At 43.8% G+C, this 18,715-nt stretch overlaps 1 protein-coding gene across 1 annotated transcript in view; it reads right to left on the bottom strand.

The window, feature by feature from the left end:
• The window catches only part of LOC121286091 (cilia- and flagella-associated protein 54-like), a 254,632-nt gene that overhangs the window by 118,375 nt on the left and 117,542 nt on the right, over window positions 1-18,715 (bottom strand). Inside the window, exon 21 of the mRNA XM_041203086.1 lies at window positions 15,331-15,452. Within this exon, the coding sequence (XP_041059020.1) occupies window positions 15,331-15,452 (122 nt within the window). The remainder of the gene's footprint in view (window positions 1-15,330; window positions 15,453-18,715) is intronic.

The following is an 18,715-nucleotide window of genomic DNA, read 5'->3' on the forward strand; positions in this document are numbered from 1 at the left end:
TCAGGAGATCCCCAGCATCACAGAGGTCAGTGTTCAGCCAATTCGATTCACTCCACCTGATATCAAGAAATGGCTGAAGGCACTGGATAGAGCAAAGGTTATGGGCCCTGACAATATTCCAACAATAGTACTGAAGACTTGTGTTCCAGAACTTGCCTCACCCTTAGCCAAACTGTTCCAGTACAGCTACAACACTGGCATCTACCCAGCAATGCAGAAAATTGCCCAGGTGTGATCTGTACACAACATGGAGGACAAATCCAACCCAGCCAATTACCTCCCCATCAGTCTATTCTCCATCATCGGTAAGGTGCTGGAAATGGTCATCAACAGTGCTATCAAGTGGCACTTGCTCAGCAATAACCTGCTCACTGACACTCAGATTGGTTTCCACCAGGGCCACTAAGCTCCTGATCTCATTACAGCTTTGGTTCAAACATGGACAAAAGAGCTGATCTCGAAAAGTGAGTTGAGAGCAACTACCCTTGACATCAAGGCAGCATTTGAACGAGTGTGCCATCAAGGACCTCCGGCAAAACTGGAGTCAATGGGAATCGGGGGAAAACTCTCCAATCATTGGAGTCATACTTAGCACAAAGGAACAGGATTGTGGTTTTTGGAGGTCAGTCATCTCAGTTCTCGGACATCACCGCAGGAGTTCCTCAGGGTAGTGTCCTTGGCCCAACCATCTTCAGCTGCTTCACCAATGACTTTCCTTCCATCATAAAGTCAAAAGTGGGGATGTTCGCTGATGATTGCACAATATTCTGCACCATTCGTAACTCCACAGGTACTGAAGCAGTCAATGTCCAAATGCAGCAAGACCTGGACAATAACCAGGCTTGGGCTGACAAGTGGCAAATAATATTCATGCCACACAAGTACCAGGCAACAACCATCTCCAAAAAGAGAGAATCTAACCATTGCCCCTAGATGTTCAACGGCATTACCATCACTGAATCCCCCATTATAAACATCCTGCGGGTTACCATTGACCAGAAGCTGAACTGGACCAGCCATACAAGTACTCTGGCTACAAAAGCAGGTCAGGGGCTAGGAATCCTGTGATGAGTGACTCATTTCCTAGCTCCCCAAACCCTGTCCTCCATCTACAAAGTACAAGTCAGGAGCGTGATGGAATACTCCCCACTTGCCTGGATGAGTGCAACTCCCACAACACTCAGGAAGTCTAACACCATCCAGGACAAAGCAGCCAGCTTGATTGGCACCACATCCACAAACATTCACTCCCTCCACCACTGATGCACAGTAGCAGCAGTGCGTACAATCTACAAGATGCACTGCAGAATTCCCAAGGTTCCTTAAGACAGCACCTTCCAAACCCACAACTACTACCATTCAGAAGGACAAGGGCAGCAGATAGATGAGAATGCCACCACCTGGAAGTCCCCCTCCAAGTCACTCACCATTCAGACTTGGAAATATATCATCGTTCCTTCACTGTCGCTGGGTCAAAATCCTGGAACTCCCTTCATAACTGCACTGTGGGTGTGTCTACACCATATGGACTGCAGCTGTTCAAGAAGGCAGCTCAACACTACCTTCTCAAGGGCAATTAGGGATGGACAATAAATGCTGGCCCAGCCAGCGATGACCACATCCCATGAACGAATAATAAAAAAAACCCTCTGCCTCAACTGCACTTTCCCGCCCACCTTCCCATGTCCCTTTCATTCCCTGAGAGACCAAAAAATCTATCTGACTACAGTCAATGATGGAGAGTCCACAACCCTCTGGGGTAGATAATTCCATTGATTTACAGCCCTCTGAGTGAATAAATTTCTCCTCACCTCAGTCCTAAATGACCAACTGTGAGACTGTGTCTCCAAATTCTAAATTCTCCAGCCAGGGGAATCAGCCTCACACATCTACCCGGGTCAAGTAGAATCAAAACTCAAACTCTCAACAAAGAAAGACTCTATGAGCAGGATGGACCATCCGTTGCTAACTAAGCAAGTTAAGGATGGTATCAAATTGAAAGAATAGGCATACAATGCTGCAAAGGTTTGTGGTATGGCAGAAGATTGGTAAAATAACCAGCAAAGGATAACTAATAACAAATAGAAAGGGACATATTAGAATATGAGAGTAAACTAGCAAGAAATAAAAAAAACAGACAGTAAAAGATTGAATAGGTACATAAAAGGCAGAGATTAGCAAAAGTGAGTGCCGGTCTCTTAAACCATGAGACTGGGAAATTAATAATGGGAAACAAGGAAATAATGCAGAGACTTCAAACAAATATTTCACGACACAAGATAAAAAAGCATCCCAAGAATAATAAGTGAAAATGAAGGGGCAAAAGGGAGGGAGGAAACTCAAGCAGTCACTATCGCTGGAGAAGACGTACCAGGAAAATAAAAGGGACTAAAGACTGACAAGATCTGATGGCCTGTATCCTAGGATTTTAAATGGAGTGATGGAAGAGGCAGTGGATGCAGCGATTGTAATCTTCCAAAATTCCCTAGATTCTGGAAAGGTCCCAGTGGATTGTAAAATCGCAAATGTAAAAAATGTAAACTGAAAAAAACCTCTGTTCAAGGAAGGGGGGAAAGCTGGAAACTATAGGCCGGTTAGCCTAACATCTGTCATTGGGAAAATGCTGGAGTCCGTGGTTAAATAAATTACAGTAGGGCATTTCGAAAACCATGATATAATCAAGCAGAATCATCATGGTTTTACGAAAGGGAAATCATGTTTGATAAATTTATTAGAGTTCTTTGAGGGTGTAACAAGAAGGATGGATAAATGGGAACCAGCAGATGGAGTGTTTTTGGGTATTTTATTTGATAAGGTGCCACACAAAAGGTTACTACATAAAGTAAGACAACAAGATGTTGAGGTGGTATATTAGCACAGATAGAGAACTGGCTATCGAACAAGAAACAGATGCCAGGATTTAATGTAAGTGATGGCTGTGTTGCCCACTAGTTGAAAAATTGGCCTACATTGGAAAAACCCAACGTTGCTTTTTTCCAGAAGGCCTGGTGCTATTCCGAAGTAATCAGGCATGTATCTGGTTCTCGACCCTTTTGCCAATAGGAACAGTTTCTCCAGACCCCTCATATTTCTGAACATCTCCCTAAACTCTTCTCTAAGGAGAACAGTCCCAGTTTTGCTAATCTATCCACGTAACTGAAGTCTCTCATCACCGGACTCATTCTCATGAGTCTTTTCTGCACCTTTTCTAAAGCCTTCATACCTTTCCTAAAGTGTAGTAGCCAGAGTTAGACACAATACTGCAATTGAGGCCGAACCTGTTACAATAAAGTTCACCAGAACTTGCTTGCCTTTGTACTCTATGCTTCTCTTCATAAAGCCCAGGATACTGCATGTCATGTTAACCACTTTGTCAACCTGCAACGATTTGTGCACAAATGCCCCCAGGTCCCCCTGCTCCTACATCTCCTTTAAAATTGCAACCTTAATTTTATATTGGTTTTCCTTATTCTTCTGACCAAAATCTTTCATTTCACAATTCTCTGCAATAAATTTAATCTGCCACATGTCCACCCATTCCACCAATTTATGTCCTCTTGAGATTTATCACTTTCCTCCTCACAGTTCACAATACTTCCAAGTTTTTTTCATATGAAAAATTTATGCCCCGTTCACCCAAGTATAGATCATTAATATAGGTCAAGGAAAGTAATGGTCCAAATACAAGCCCCTTATCTCTGGAATCAATCTAGTGAACCTCCTCTGAACCGCCTCCAATACAACTACATCCTTCCTCAAGTAAGGAGACCAAAACTGTGCACAGTACTCTAGGTGCGGTCTCACCAATGCCTTGTATAGTTGCAACAACACTTCCCTATTTTTATACTCTATTCCCTTAGCAATAAATGCCAAAATTCCATTTGCCTTCCTTACTGTACAGGCATACTAGCTTTCAGCAATTCATGCGCGAGGATACCCAGATTCCTCCACACTGACGCATCCTGAAATTTCTCTCCATTTAAATAATGAGTCGCCTTTTTATTCTTCCGACCAAAATGGATAACCTCACACTTATCCACATTAAGCTCCATCTGCCAAATTTTGGCTCATTCACCTAACCAGTCCATATCCATTTGTAAATTTCTTATTTCTTCATTGCAACTTACTTTCCCACCTATTTTGGTGTCATCTGCAAATTTAGCTATAGTACTTTCTATCGCTGAATCCAAGTCATTAATATCGATTGTAAATAGTTGGGGCCCAAGGACCAAACCCTGTGGCACCCCACTAGTTACAGCCTGCCATCCAGAAAAAGACCCATTTATCCTGACTCTGCTTTCTGTTGGTTAGCCAATCCTCTATCTAAGCTAATTTATTACCCCTAAATCCATGTGATCTTATCTTGTGTATTAATCTTTTGTGCAGCACCTTATCAAAGGACTTTTGGAAGTCCGGATATACTACATCCACAGGGTCCCCATTATCCACTTTGCTTGTCACATCTTCAAAGAACTCTAGCAAATTAGTCAAACACGATTTACTCTTCATAAAACCATGCTGACTCTGATGGATTGCATTTTGACTTTCCAAATGCCCTATTACTACTTCCTTAATAATGGATTCCAACAATATCCCAACGATAGATGTTAAACTAACTGGTCTATAGTTTCCTACTTTCTGCCTCCCCCCAGCCTTTTTGAATAAGGGCATTATATTAGCATTTTTCCAATCCACTGGAACCCTTCCAGAATCCAGGGAATTTTGGAATATTATAGCCAATGCTTCCATTATCTCCGCTGCCACTTCCTTTAAGACCCTGGGATGTAAGCCATCAGGTCCTGGGGACTTGTCACCCTTTAATCCCAATAGCTTGCTCAGTACTTTTTCTCTAGTGATGGTGATTGTTCTAAGTTCCTCCTTCCCTATACACTCTACACTACCTGTTACTATTGGGGTGGTACTAGTGTCCTCCACCATGAAAACTGAGGCAAAATATTGATTAGGCATCTCTGCCATTTCTGCGTTCCCCACTATTAACTCCCCAGTCTCATCCTCCAAGGGACCAACATTCACTTTAGCTACTCTCCTTTTATGTACTTCTAGAAGCTTTTGCTATCAGTTTTTACATTTTGCGCTAGTTTTCTTTCATAATTGACCTTTGCTCTTTTTATTTTTTTTTAGTAACCCTTTGTTGATCTTTAAAAGTTTCCCAGTCTTCCAGCCTGCCACTGACCTTTGCAATTCGGTATGCCCTAGTTTTTGCCTTTACGTTTTCTTTAACTTCCTTGCTTAGCCATGGATACATTTTCCCCCTCTTACCATCTTTCTGCCTCTTTGGAATATATTTTACTTTAAGAAGCGTGAGAAAAACCAGAGGCCTTGGAGTTGTACATTTCTTTTATTGATTCATGGGAGGTGGGCATTGCTGGTGAGGCCAACATTTATTGCTCATCCTTAATTGCCCTTGAGAAGGTGGTGATGAGTTGCCTCCTTGAACTGCTGCAGTCCATGTGGTGTAGGTATAACCACAGTGCTGTTAGAGAGGGAGTTCCAGGATTTTGACCCCGCAACAGTGAAGGAACGGTGATATATTTCCATGTCAGGATGGTGTGTGACTTGGAGGAGAACTTCCAGATGGTGGTGTTCCCACCTACCTGCTGTCCTTGTCCTGCTAGGTGGTAGCAGTCATGGATTTGGAAGGTACTGCCTAAGGAGCCTTGGTGAGTTTCTGCATTGCATCTTGTAGATGGTATACACTGCTGCCATTGTGTGTTGATGGTGGAGTGAGTGACTGTTTGTGGAAGGAGTGTGAAACAAGCGGGCTGCTTTGTCCTGGATGGTATCAATCTTCTTCAGTGTTGTTGGAGCTGCACTCATCCGGCAAGTGGAGAGTATTGCATAACACTCATGACTTGGTGGACAGGCTTTGGGGAGTCAGAAGGTGAGTTAATCATCACAGGGTTACTAGCTTCTGACCTGTTCTTGTAGCCACAGTACTTATATAGCTAGTTCAGTTCAGTTTCTGGTTGATGGTAACCCACAGAATGTTGATAGTAGGGGATTCAGTGATGGTAATGCCATTGAATGTCAAGGGGCGAATGTTAAATTCTCTCTTGTTGGAGATGGTCATTGCTTGGCATTAATGTGGTGCGAATGTTACTTGCCTGTCAGCCCAAGCTTGGATATTGTACAGGTCTTGCTACAAATGGACATGGGCTGTATCTGAGGAATTACGAATGTTGCTGCACATTGTATGATCATCAGCAAACATCCCCATTTCCTCCGAACTTATAATGGACAGGGCATTGACGAAGCAGCTGAAGATGATTGGGCCTAGGACACTACCCTGAGGAACTCCTGCATTAATGTCCCGGAACTGAGGCAATTGACCTCCAACAACCACAATCATCTTCCTTTGTGCTAGGTATGTTTCCAACCAGCGGAGAGTTTTCCTCCTGATTCCCACTGACACCACTTTTGGTAGGGCTCCTTAATGCCACACTCAGTAAAGTGCTGCCTTGAAGTCAAGGGCAGTCACTCTCACCTCACCTCTTCAGCTGTTTTGTTCATGTTTGTGCCAAGGTTGTAATGAGGTCAGGAGATGAGTGACTCTGATGGAGCCCAAACTGTGTCAATAAGCAGGTTATTGCTAAGTAGATGCTGCTTGATAGCACTGTTGATGACCCCTTTCATCACTTTACTGATGATCAAGAGTGGACTGATGGGACGGTAATTGGCCGAGTTGGATTTGTCCTGCTTTTTGTATACTGGACACATCTGGGCAATTTTTCACATTGCTGGGTAGATGCCAGTGTTGTAGCTGTACTGGAACAGCTTGACTAGGAGCACGGCAAGTTCTAGAGCACAAGTCTTCAGTACTATTGACAGAATATTCTCAAGGCCCACAGCCTTTGCAATATCGAGTTCCTACAGCCATTTCTTGATATCACATGGAGTGAATTGAATTGGCTGAAGATTGGCCTCTGTGATGCTGGGGACCTCCAGAGGAGACTGAGATGGGTCATCCACTCGGCACTTCTAGCTGAGGAATGTTGAAAATGCTTCAGCCTTATCTTTTGCACTGATGTGCTGGGCTCTCCCATCAGTGTGGATGGGGATATTTGTGGAGTCTCCTCCTCCAGTGAGTTGTTTAATTGTCTACCACCATTCACGACTGGTTGTGGCAGGACTGCAGTTCCAGAGGACATTGCTGCTAGACTGGGCCTATGGCAGATGGTGAGGGAACCAACAAAAGGGAAAAACCTACTTGATCTCATCCTCATCAGATCTAATCACTTGGTTGTGAAATAGCTAAGCTCTATGTCTTGCTGCTTATGCTGCTTGGCACGCAAGTGTTGTAGCTTCAGCTCATTTTAAGGTACGCTTGGTGCAGCTCCTGGCATGCCCACCTGCATTCTTCATTGAACCAGGGTTAATCCCTGGCTTGGTGGTAATGGTGGAGTGGGGGATATGCAGGGCCATGAGGTTGCAAGTTGCGGTTGAGTACAATTCTGCTGCTGATGACCCACAGCGTCACATGGTTGCCCAGTCTTGAGTTCCTAGATCTCTTCAAAATCATGTAGCATGTTGCTAGTGCCACACAACACAATGGAGGGCATCCTCAATGTGAAGATGGGTCTTTGTCTCCACAAGGACTGTGCAGTGGTCACTCCTACTTATACTGTTATGGGCAGATGCATCTGCTGCAAGCAGGTTGATGAGGATGAGATCAAGTAGGTTTTTCCCTTTTGTTGGTTCCCTCACCACCTGCCATAGGCCCAGTCTAGCAGCAATGTCCTTTAAAACTCAGCCAGCTCAGTCTGTTTTGGTATTACTGAACCACTCTTGATGAAGGACATTGAAGTTCCCCACCCAAAGTACATTCTGTGCCCTTGCCGCCCTCAGTACCTCTACCGTGTAGTGTTCAACATGGCGGAGCACTGATTCATCAGCTAAGGGGGTGCAGTATCTGGTAATTAGCAGGAGGTTTCCTTGCCCATGCTTGACCTGGTGCCATGAGACTTCATGGGGTACAGAGCTGATGTTGAGGACTCCCAGGGCAACTCCCTCCCAACTGCATAGCACTGTGCCACCATCTCTGCCAGATATGTCTTGCTAGTAGGACAGAACGTACCTATAGATGGTGATGGTGGTGTCTGGGACATTATCTGTAAATTTTGAGTCCGTGAGTATGACTATGTTAAGCTTTTGCTTGACTAGTCTGTGAGACAGCTCTCTCAATTTTGGCACTAGCCCCCAGATGTTCGTAAGGAGGTCTTTACAGGGTCAACAATGTTTTTTATCGCCAGGTTGTCCAGTGAGGAAGGCTGCTGGTGGGTTTAGTGGCCATGGAAGTGAGAGATTCCAGAGGATGAGGAATGGAGACACAGTAGAGCTGGGGGCATTTGATGTGGGGAGGTCAGTGGATGTAGGCAAGGATTGGCTTCTCGGGTTAGTTTGTTGGTTCTTTAGGAAATGCACCTACCCCTCCTATCTCAGAAGCTGTACTTCCAGATCCAGCATTCTCAAAACCTTTTACCTGTCAAGCTTTCCAAGGCCTCGAAAACCCAATCAACATGATTTTGAAATAGAAATGGAGGCAGACGGTCTCCTTAAATGGGGCTGAACATTAAGCAGGGCATCCACTGCATGTGCTTCTTAGCGTTGTCCCAGGCGATTTGTAATATTCATTAGCTGCACCCCTCCCAATCTCTATAACCTCCACCAGGCCTGAAATTCTCCAAGATCTCTGTGCCCCTCCAATTCTGGCCACGTTTGCATTACTAATTTTAATCACTCCACCACTGGTGGCCATTCCTTTAGCTAACTCAGTCCTAAGTTGTGGAATTGCTTCCCTAAACTTCTGCACCCCTCCCTCCTCCTGTAAAACACTTCTTAAAACTCACCGCTTTGACCAAGCTGTCCTAATATCTTTTTATGTTGCTCACAGTGAAATTTTGTTTCATCATGCTAACGTGAAGTGATTTGGGATGTTTTACTACATTAAAGGCACTTTATAATGCAAATTCTTGTTGTTGCTGAGTGAGCTAAAAATTGACCAGTGGACAGTACTTAAAGTGAACACCTCTCAAGAAGGAGATATACTCTGGCTGTAGAAGGAAGAAAACACTAATTCTGAACAAAGAACTGGCTGCTGGGCCTGCAGATCATGGCCCCAGGTTCTTAGATGGTATTTGGAGGAAATAGCACAGGCAGCGCATTGGAGGAGGGAGATTCTATTACCAGAAGTGCAGAGAAAGCTGTTCAGGCCAACAACTCTGCGAACAGTGGGAAAAAAATCACAGAGGAAGTTTATGCTGGAGCTTATCTTCCAGGATGTGGATCCAATGCCAAAAGATGCAGTGCTCCCAGTCATACTCAATTCCATATGGAAGGTCTACCAGGACACCCAGGTCTGGAAGCAATTTATTTCAGTATAAATTTTCACATCATCAGAAAAGAACCTCAGCACCACCAGACAACTCCCACTGAAACTTTAGGCATCTACAGGAGAGCTCCAAAAACTCAAGCAATTGCACCAGTGACCAGAAGAAATAATCCATCAACTAACCTGTCAGTACTTTGTGGTATTTTTAAGTAGCGCTGATAGGAGAAGGTCCTTCAGCAGTTGTGTGAAGTTAAGAAAGGACAAAGGCTGAAGTGTGTTATTCAAAAATGGCACAGCTGGCATCAAGTTTGCTTTATACACTGCACACTGAGATAATCTGTCTGCACTGCATGCTGCTGGCATTATTAGGTATTTGTACACAAACTCCTTCACCAAGATGGAGTCCAGTGGTCATGGGTGCACACATCTCAGATGTTGTTTTGGAGCATTAGGAAGCCGCATAGCATCTAAAGAATAGGTGCAACAGTATCCAATTTCTCCCCATTATGATATACTTCCTTGAATCTGCTTCCTTCCTGTCCCTTCCATTCATCCATAACTGTACTCTTCCAATCACACACATTATTCCTCAGATGTTGTCACACTCCTTGATTTGGTAATATCAAAAATCTTTAACATCTGCTCCCTATGAAAAATCCAAATCATTTATGGAAATGAAAAACAAAAGGATTGCCAGTACAAATCCCAGGGATACTCCATGAGCTATTTCCTGCCAATCTGTAAGAAGTTTATCATAATTACTGGGTTTTTTTTTTAAGAGAAAGACCTGCCCAGAGATGGGAAGATGCCAGCAAACTTACCGGTCAGCTTTGAGAAATTCTGAGTTCCCCAACCACTTCCTCCAGCCCCCCATGCATCCATTTCTTCAACAAGCAGGCTTCCAAATCCAGCCCAGTGAGTCAGATCCTGCAATATTTTGTTGGCCCAACAAAGAGAAGATGGTCTCCTGTAGATGCCTAAAATTTCTGTGGGAGTTGTCTGGTGGTGCTAAGTACTTTTCTGATGATGTGAAAATTTATGCTGAATTAAATTGTTTCCAGATATGGGTGCCCTGGTAGACCTTCCAAATGGAATTGAGCATAACTGGGAGCACTGCATCTTCAGGCATTTTTATTATATACGTTAATGTTTTCTTATACGGCAGTACTGCAGAATTTGAACAATTTGTCATTAATGTAAGATTTGAGCAGAATTTAATATTGGGATTCATGTTTGTTGGGTTTTCAAATAAATTGGTTTAGATATTAAGCAAAGTGTACACAGTTTAACTTTAAATCAACAATCCTATATAGAATGTTTCTCCCATCCCAGTTAATCTTACTAGGTTATCACAGAAAGATTATGTTATGTCTAAAGGAGAGACAGAGCAATTGCAAAGTTTGAATGGTCATTTGAACTGGTTCTGCACTCAGGCTAAACCAGATGCTAGATTTGATGTAATGGAGTTAAGTACTTCGATGAAACACCCCAACGAAGAGAATGTTTTAAGGACAAATAAAATTAAGGACAAATAAAACATTACAAAAAATAAATTTGTAGAAATGTTTGTCTAAGATCCCATCCTTAGGTGATCCAAAGAACATGAAGCTAGTTATTTTTAGCCATGCGTCACAGGCTAATCTTCCAGATGGGTATTTAAGTGCAGCTGGTTTCATAATTTTTATTATGGGTGAGAATGAAAAATAATGTCCCTTAGCTTAGAAAGTTAGGAAGATAAAGGAATTGTTAGAAGTATCCTGGATGTTGAAACTCTTGTGGAGGCTGTGGATATCGGATTCTACTTGGCAAATATCTGAAGTAGCATCCTGTACAGAAAATAGTATGCCCATCGAAAGTTACATAAACAATCAGCTATTGTGGTATAATATACTCTACAAAAATGTGAGTAAGAAAAGATACCTTACTGGCTTGAAACAAATGCTGTGGAAAAAAAATCAATAAAATAAAGTCCAACAACTCATCGACACCAACACCCATCCTGTCCCTCCGTCCTCACCCCATCTTCCAATCCCAGCCCCAGTATTCACTATACCCCTTGACCTTCTCCTTTCCGACGCTGAACGTTCAGTGCTTAGCAAAGGACTTAGTTTCATACTCTTACGCCCTCATCTCAATGAATTTCGGGCTCGGCACGATGCTGAACTCTTCTTCCGCCGTCTTCGTCTCCGGGCTCACTTCTTTGGGCAGGAGTCCTCTCCTCATTCAACGGATCCTTTTACCCACCTCCAGTATTCTCCCTCCACCTGGACCCCTCCCTCTGGATTCTTACCTTCTCTTGATCTTTTCATTGAGAACTGTCGAGGCGACATTAGTCGTCTCAATTTCTCTGCTCCTCTCACTCATTCTAATCTGTCTCTCTCTGAACTTACTGCACTCCGTTCTCTCAGCTCCAACCCTGACATTGTAATCAAACCCGCTGACAAGGGTGGTGCTGTTGTTGCCTGGTGCACTGACCTCTACCTCGCAGAGGCTGAGCGTCAATTCGCAGACACTTCCTCCTACCTCTCCGTGGACCATGACCCCACCATTGAACATCAAGCCATTGTTTCCAGGACTGTCACTGACCTCATCTCCTCTGGGGATCTTCCTCCCACAGCTTCCAACCTGATAGTCGCCCAACCTCGGACGGCCCGCTTCTACCTCCTACCCAAAATCCACAAACAGAACTATTCCGGTAGACCGATCGTGTCAGCTTGCTCCTGCCCCACAGAACTCATTTCTCGTTATCTTGACTCCCTTCTCTCTCCCCTTGTCCAGTCCCTTCCCACCTACATCTGTGATTCCTCTGACACCTTACGTCACATCAACAGTTTCCAGTTCCCTGGCCCCAACTGCTTCCTCTTCACCATGGACGTCCAATCCCTCTACGCCTCCATCCCCCACCAGGATGGTCTGAGGGCCCTTAGCCTCTTCCTCGAACAGAGGCCCAAACAATCCCCATCCACCACTACTCTCCTCCGTCTGGCTGAACTTTTTCTCACACTAAATAATTTCTCCTTCAACTCCTCTCACTTCCTCCAAATAAAAGATGTGGCTATGGGTACCCGCATGGGCCCCAGCTATGCCTGTCTCTTTATGGGGTATGTGGAATATTCCTTGTTCCAGTCCTACTCTGGCCCCCTTCCACAACTCTTTCTCCGGTACATCGATGATTACTTCGGTGCTGCTTCATGCTCTTGTCGGGACTTGGAAAAATTTATTAATTTTGCTTCCAATCTCCACCCCTCCATCATTTTCACGTGGTCCATCTCTGACACTTCCCTTCCCTTCCTTGACCTCTCTGTCTCAATCTCTGGTGATAGACTGTCCACCAATATCCATTACAAGCCTACCGACTCCCACAGCTACCTCGACTACAGCTCCTCACACCCCGCTTCCTGTAAGGATTCCATCCCATTCTCTCAGTTCCTTCGCCTCCATCGCATCTATTCCGATGATGCTACATTCAAAAACAGTTCCTTTGACATGTCCTCCTTCTTCCTTAACCGAGGTTTTCCACCCACGGTGGTTGACAGGGCCCTCAAGCGTGTCCGGCTCTTCTCCCGCGCATCCGCCCTCACGCCTTCTCCTCCCTCCCAGAAACATGATAGGGTCCCCCTTGTCCTCACTTATCACCCCACCAGCCTCCACATTCAAAGGATCATCCTCCGCCATTTCCGCCAACTCCAGCATGATGCCACCACCAAACACATCTTCCCTTCACCCCCCCGGCGGCATTCTATAGGGATCGTTCCCTCCGGGTCACCCTCGTCCACTCCTCCATCACCCCTACTCCTCAACCCCCACCGATGGCACCTCCCCATGCCCACGCAAAAGATGTAACACCTATCCCTTCACTTCCTCTCTCCTCACCGTCCAAAGGTCCAAACACTCCTTTCAAGTGAAGCAGCATTTCACTTGCATTTCCCCCAACTTAGTCTACCGTATTCGTTGCTCCAAATGCGGTCTCCTCTACATTGGAAAGACCAAACATAAACTGGGCGACCGCTTTGCAGAACACCTACGGTCTGTCCGCAAGAATGACCCAAACCTCCCTGTCGCTTGCCATTTTAACACTCCACCCTGCTCTCTTGCCCACATGTCTGTCCTGGCTTGCTGCATTGTTCCAGTGAAGCCCAACGCAAACTGGAGGAACAGCACCTCATCTTCCGACTAGGCACTTTACAGCCTTCTGGACTGAATATTGAATTCAACAACTTTAGGTCTTGAACTCCCTCCTCCATCCCCACCCCCTTTCTGTTTCTTCCCCCTTCCTTTTGTCTTTTCCAATAATTTATATAGATTTTTCTTTTCCCACCTATTTCCATTATTTTTAAATCTTTTATGCTCCCCCCACCCCCAATAGAGCTCTACTTTGAGTGCCCTACCATCCATTCTTAATTAGCACATTCGTTTTGATAATATCACCAACTTCAACACCTCTGTGTTCTTATGTTCTTTCGTCTGTGACATCTTTTGATGATCTGCTCTTATCACTGCTTGCTTGTCCCTACAACCACACCACCCCCCTCCACTTCTCTCCCCCCACCCAACCATCCCCACACCACCCCCCACCGACCTTAAACCAGCTTATTTTTCACCCTTCTCCTTGGATTCACCTAGTTCTGTTGAAGGGTCATGAGGACTCGAAACATCAACTCTTTTCTTCTCCGCCAATGCTGCCAGACCTGCTGAGTTTTTCCAGGTAATTCTGTTTTTGCAATAAAATTAAGTGATGGGTAACCGTCAATTGTCAAATTGTTTTAAAGTGCACGTACATAGAAATTGGAAGGAATGCTGGAAGAGGGTAATCTCACAATGTGATGCTTTGCACAGAGTATGGAAATTTGTAATTTTTTGAACTTCTGGTTGTACAAGTCATTTTTTAATTTTATTTAAAGAGGGAGAAGGGAACATTTTAATTTGTATATCAGTTGGATGTTAATTATGTTCAGGTGACAGGTATTAATCGGGGACATACCTGTGCTCATTTACGTATATGAGCAGGCCAAAAGAAGGTTCATTTTGTTGCAGATGCATGATATACGATGTGTGTTTCTGGAAATAAAAGCATGTAAGTAAATAAAACTAGGCTCCAGTATTTCACCTTCACTGCATGGCTGTCTGGATTTTAACACCATTTGTTTCAAAAGTGCTCTTTAAGTGTTCAGCACCAATTAAGTGAACAGTAAACGGTGATACACATATAAGTAGAGCTTGAAATCCTCTTCAATGACTAGTTTACTCCAAGTCAGATGGTCAATGTCATGAGAAGGCATTTGATCAAGTGCAAGCCACCAAGATGCCATGCAGCCCAGTTAAATAGAGCGAGCAGGTAATTTAAGTTGCAATCAGCTGCTTAACAATCCTTTGATTTGAGGGCCCATTCCAAGTGCAAACTGCAAATCCTTTACCAAGATGTTATTTGCAGTAAACAAAGGCTAAATCAGCATTTCAGCATAAGACCCCACTTTGGCTACCTCAGAGGCTCTTGAGTGCCTGAAGCATCCAGGGGAAAATTGCCTCAGAGATCTTTTAAAAAGGTTTATATAATATGTGCTAACTGACAAAAGGACTATGATGTTACATCAGCCTCCAGTCTGAAATTTAACAGAGCCATGTAAGAATGGAGAAAAAAAACTGTATTTATATAGCATCTTCCACATCCTCAGGAAGTCCATACATGCTCCACAGACAATGAGCTGCTTTTTTAAATATAGTCGCGGTTGTTTTTCAGAAACTTTGCCAGCCAGTTTGCGCACAAGCAGCATTTATAATGCAAGTTCAACTGAAACAGATTTTTTGACCCCCATTTTAAACTAACAACAATAACTTAAATTCTAATAACTGCATACTATATCAACGGCATGGATTTATGAAAACAACTGAATAGACATCAAATTTTCTAGTATCTTTCAACTAAATCTACAAAGAACTCACGGATTTTGAAGTAATCCTTTATGTATGTTAGCAGTGATTACCTCAAGAAGGTGATATTTGGAAGATTGGTCCTGCTCCTTGCTGTATAGAATCATCACTTTTTGAATTAGAAACATAGCCTTCAACACGTAGTTCTTCTTGACTTTCTTAATGATGTCTGCCTCTGATTGGACAGAAATGAAAAGGTACTACACAATATCTAAATGCATTACAAACCTGTCATTGGCTTATTTTTATAAATTTCAGAGGTATCCTGAACTGTATCTAATTTAACTTCTACATTTCTAACAAGAAGATAAACAGTGGCTACAGTACAATAGAATTCCCATTCGGGTATCTGTGTAGTAAGATGAATCAACATAACGAATAAAAAGAGTCAGAGAGCTATAGAGTTGTTTACAGCACAGAAGGAGTGAATGTGGCTGACCGGGTCTATATCAGCCCTCCATTCAGCAATCCAGTAACTCCCATTCTCCTGCTCTATCCCCATAGCTCTGCAGGTTTATTTCCTTCAAGTGCCCCTCCAATTCTCTTTTGAAATCACTGATCACCTCTGCTTCCACCGCCCTTATGGGCAGCAAATTCCAGCTCATTTGCACCCACTGGATAAAATATTCATTCCTTACATTCATCCTGCATCTCTTGGCCAAAACCTTAAATCTATGTCCCCTAGTCCTTGCAACATGAGCTAATAGGAACAGTTTGTCCTTGTCTACTTTATCCAAACCAGATATAATCTCGTTCACCTCTATAAAATCTCCCAACCTCTTTTGCTCCAAGGAGAACAACGCCAGCTTCTCCAACCTAACCTCCCCCTTCTCTTCCCTGGAAACATTCTGGTAAAGCTCCTCTGTACCTTCCCAAGGACCCTCACATCCTTCCCAAAGTACAGTAACCAGAACTGGATACAATACACTAGTTGTGGACTAACCAGAGATTTGTAAAGGTTAGGCATATCTTTTGTGCCTTTGTACTTAATCCCTCCATGTATAAAGCCCAAGATCCCATACGCTTTGCTAACCATTCCCTCAGTATGTCCTGCCATCTTCAAAGATCTGTGCAAGGACCTTTCCCTTACAAATCCATCTGCAACAAGATTGGCTGTCCCCTATCTGGTACATCAGAATAAACTCCAAATTCTTTTCAACTACGTAATCCTTTTTGTTTTCCCTTTTTTATTAGTTTACCCTCTAGTTTATTGGCAGGCACCAAAATTTCACAGTCATATGGACTTATGCTTCTATTCTTAACTCGAGGCTATTCTGCAACCCTCCTTTCATTGTGTAATCTATTCAAGCTGTGGCCTCCGATTGCACTTTGATGTCTTTTGGGACAAGTACTATAAGATCTCTCCCTCTCATGCAGTCAAAGACTCTTTCTCCTGTACATGATAACTTTCTAACGCAAGAGCAACTCTCAAACTCACTATTAGAACTCAAACTGCGCTTTCTTACTTTCCATTTTTTTACCCCATTCTGCCAGTCCATGGACCTCACTTCTTGGCTATCATCATGAACAGTTAACTCATATTTAAACTTGCCAGTAGCTTTCCCTGCACATCCCACAATAATCACATCCTTCCACACTGGGCCCTTCTGATATGTCCCCAATTACCTACTTCAGGCAATTGGCCTTTGGGTGTGTTAGTCCTGCCCTGTGCATCACGATCACTCAGCCTACCTACCACCATCCAACCCCTGATCTACTGTATTCTGCTTCTCAGAACTGTCAGCAAAAAACACATGAGTATGTGAGGTACAGGGTGCCTCTGCACCTTCTATCAGCTGCTCAGATTCTGCATGTTTGTAGCCAATCCAAATTAACTGCAAGGAATGATTGCCAAGTTGGATAACCACTGTCTTACCATCACACCCTATTGCCTTACCAGGCTTTTTCCATTCTTTATACACACTGTTATAATACACCAAATTCACAGAATTAAAGTCTATCTCACACTGTCTTATAAGAACATAAGAAATAGGAGCAGGGCTCAGCCACATGACCCATCAAGCCTGCTCCACCATTCAACATAATCATGTCGGTAAAAGCAAAATACTGCAGATGCTGGAAATCTGAAATAAAAACAGAAAATGCTGGAAAAACTCAGCAGGTATGGAAGCACCTGAGGAGAGAGAAACAGAGTTAACGTTTCGAGTTCATATGACTCTTCTTCAGAGCTAAACAGAAATAGAAATGTGATGGATTTTATACTGTTTAAGAGGGTGTGGAGCAGGTGGAGGAAAATAGAAGGTCAGGGATAAGTGAGAGCAAAAATGAAATTTCACAGAGGTGTCATGGACACAGGACAAAGGGAATGTTAATGGTAGTGTTACAGACTAAAGAAGATGCTGAGAGTGGCATAAAGGTAAGATAGCAGGATGTGTTAATAGAAGAACAAGGGTCAGCACTCTGTGAAAGCAAAACATAAAACAAGTGACAGATCGACCATGGGGTGAGGGGAAGGAATAAAAAAAAATGAATAAATAAATAAAAAATTTAAAATGAATTAAAAAGGGGTAAAGATGGAGGAAAGAGTATGATCTGAAGTTGTTGAACTCAATGTTAAGTCCAGAGGGCTGTGACGTGCCTAATTGGAAGATGAGGTGCTGTTCATCCAGTTTGCATTGGGCTTCACTGGAACATTGTAGCAGGCCAAGGATAGACATATGGGCATGGGAGAGGATGGTGTGTTGAAATGGCAAGCGACAGGAAGATCTGGGTCATGCTTGCGGACTGAGCAAAAGTGTTCCACAAAGCAGTCTGCATTTCGTTTCCACGATGTAGAGGAGACCACATTGGGAGCAGCGAATACAATTGACCAAATTGAAAGAGGTGCATGTGAAGTACTGTTTCACCTGAAAAACCTTGGGGCCTTGGATGATGAGGAGGGAGGAGATGAAGGGGCAGGTGTTGCTCCTTCTGCGATTGCATGGAAAAGTGCCATAGAAAGGGGATAAGGAGTTGGGGGTGGAATAAACAGGGTGTCACGGAGGGAATGGCCCCCACGGAATGCTAATAGGGAGGGTGAGGGGAAGATGTGTTTGGTGGTGGCATCATACTGGAGTTGGCGGAAATTGAGGAGGATGATCCTTTGAATGCGGAGGCTTGTGGGGTGAAAAGTGAGGACAGGGGGACCCTATCATGGTTCTGGGAGGGAGGGGAAGGAGTGAGGGCAGAGGCGTGGGAGATGGGTCGGACACGGTTGATGACCCTGTCAGCCACAGTGGGGGTGGAGCCCTCGGTTAAAGAAAAAGGAAGACAAGCCAGAAGCGCCGTTTTTGAAGGTAGCATCATCGGAACAAATGTGGTGGAGGCTGAGGAACTGAGAGAATGGGATGGAGTCCTTACAGGAAGCAAGGTGTGAGGAGCTATAGTCGAGTGTGAGTCAGTGGGATTATAGTGAATATTGACGGACAGTCTACCACC

Source organism: Carcharodon carcharias, chromosome 13 (genome assembly GCF_017639515.1).
Source record: "Carcharodon carcharias isolate sCarCar2 chromosome 13, sCarCar2.pri, whole genome shotgun sequence".
NCBI classification, from domain to species: Eukaryota; Metazoa; Chordata; class Chondrichthyes; order Lamniformes; family Lamnidae; genus Carcharodon; species Carcharodon carcharias.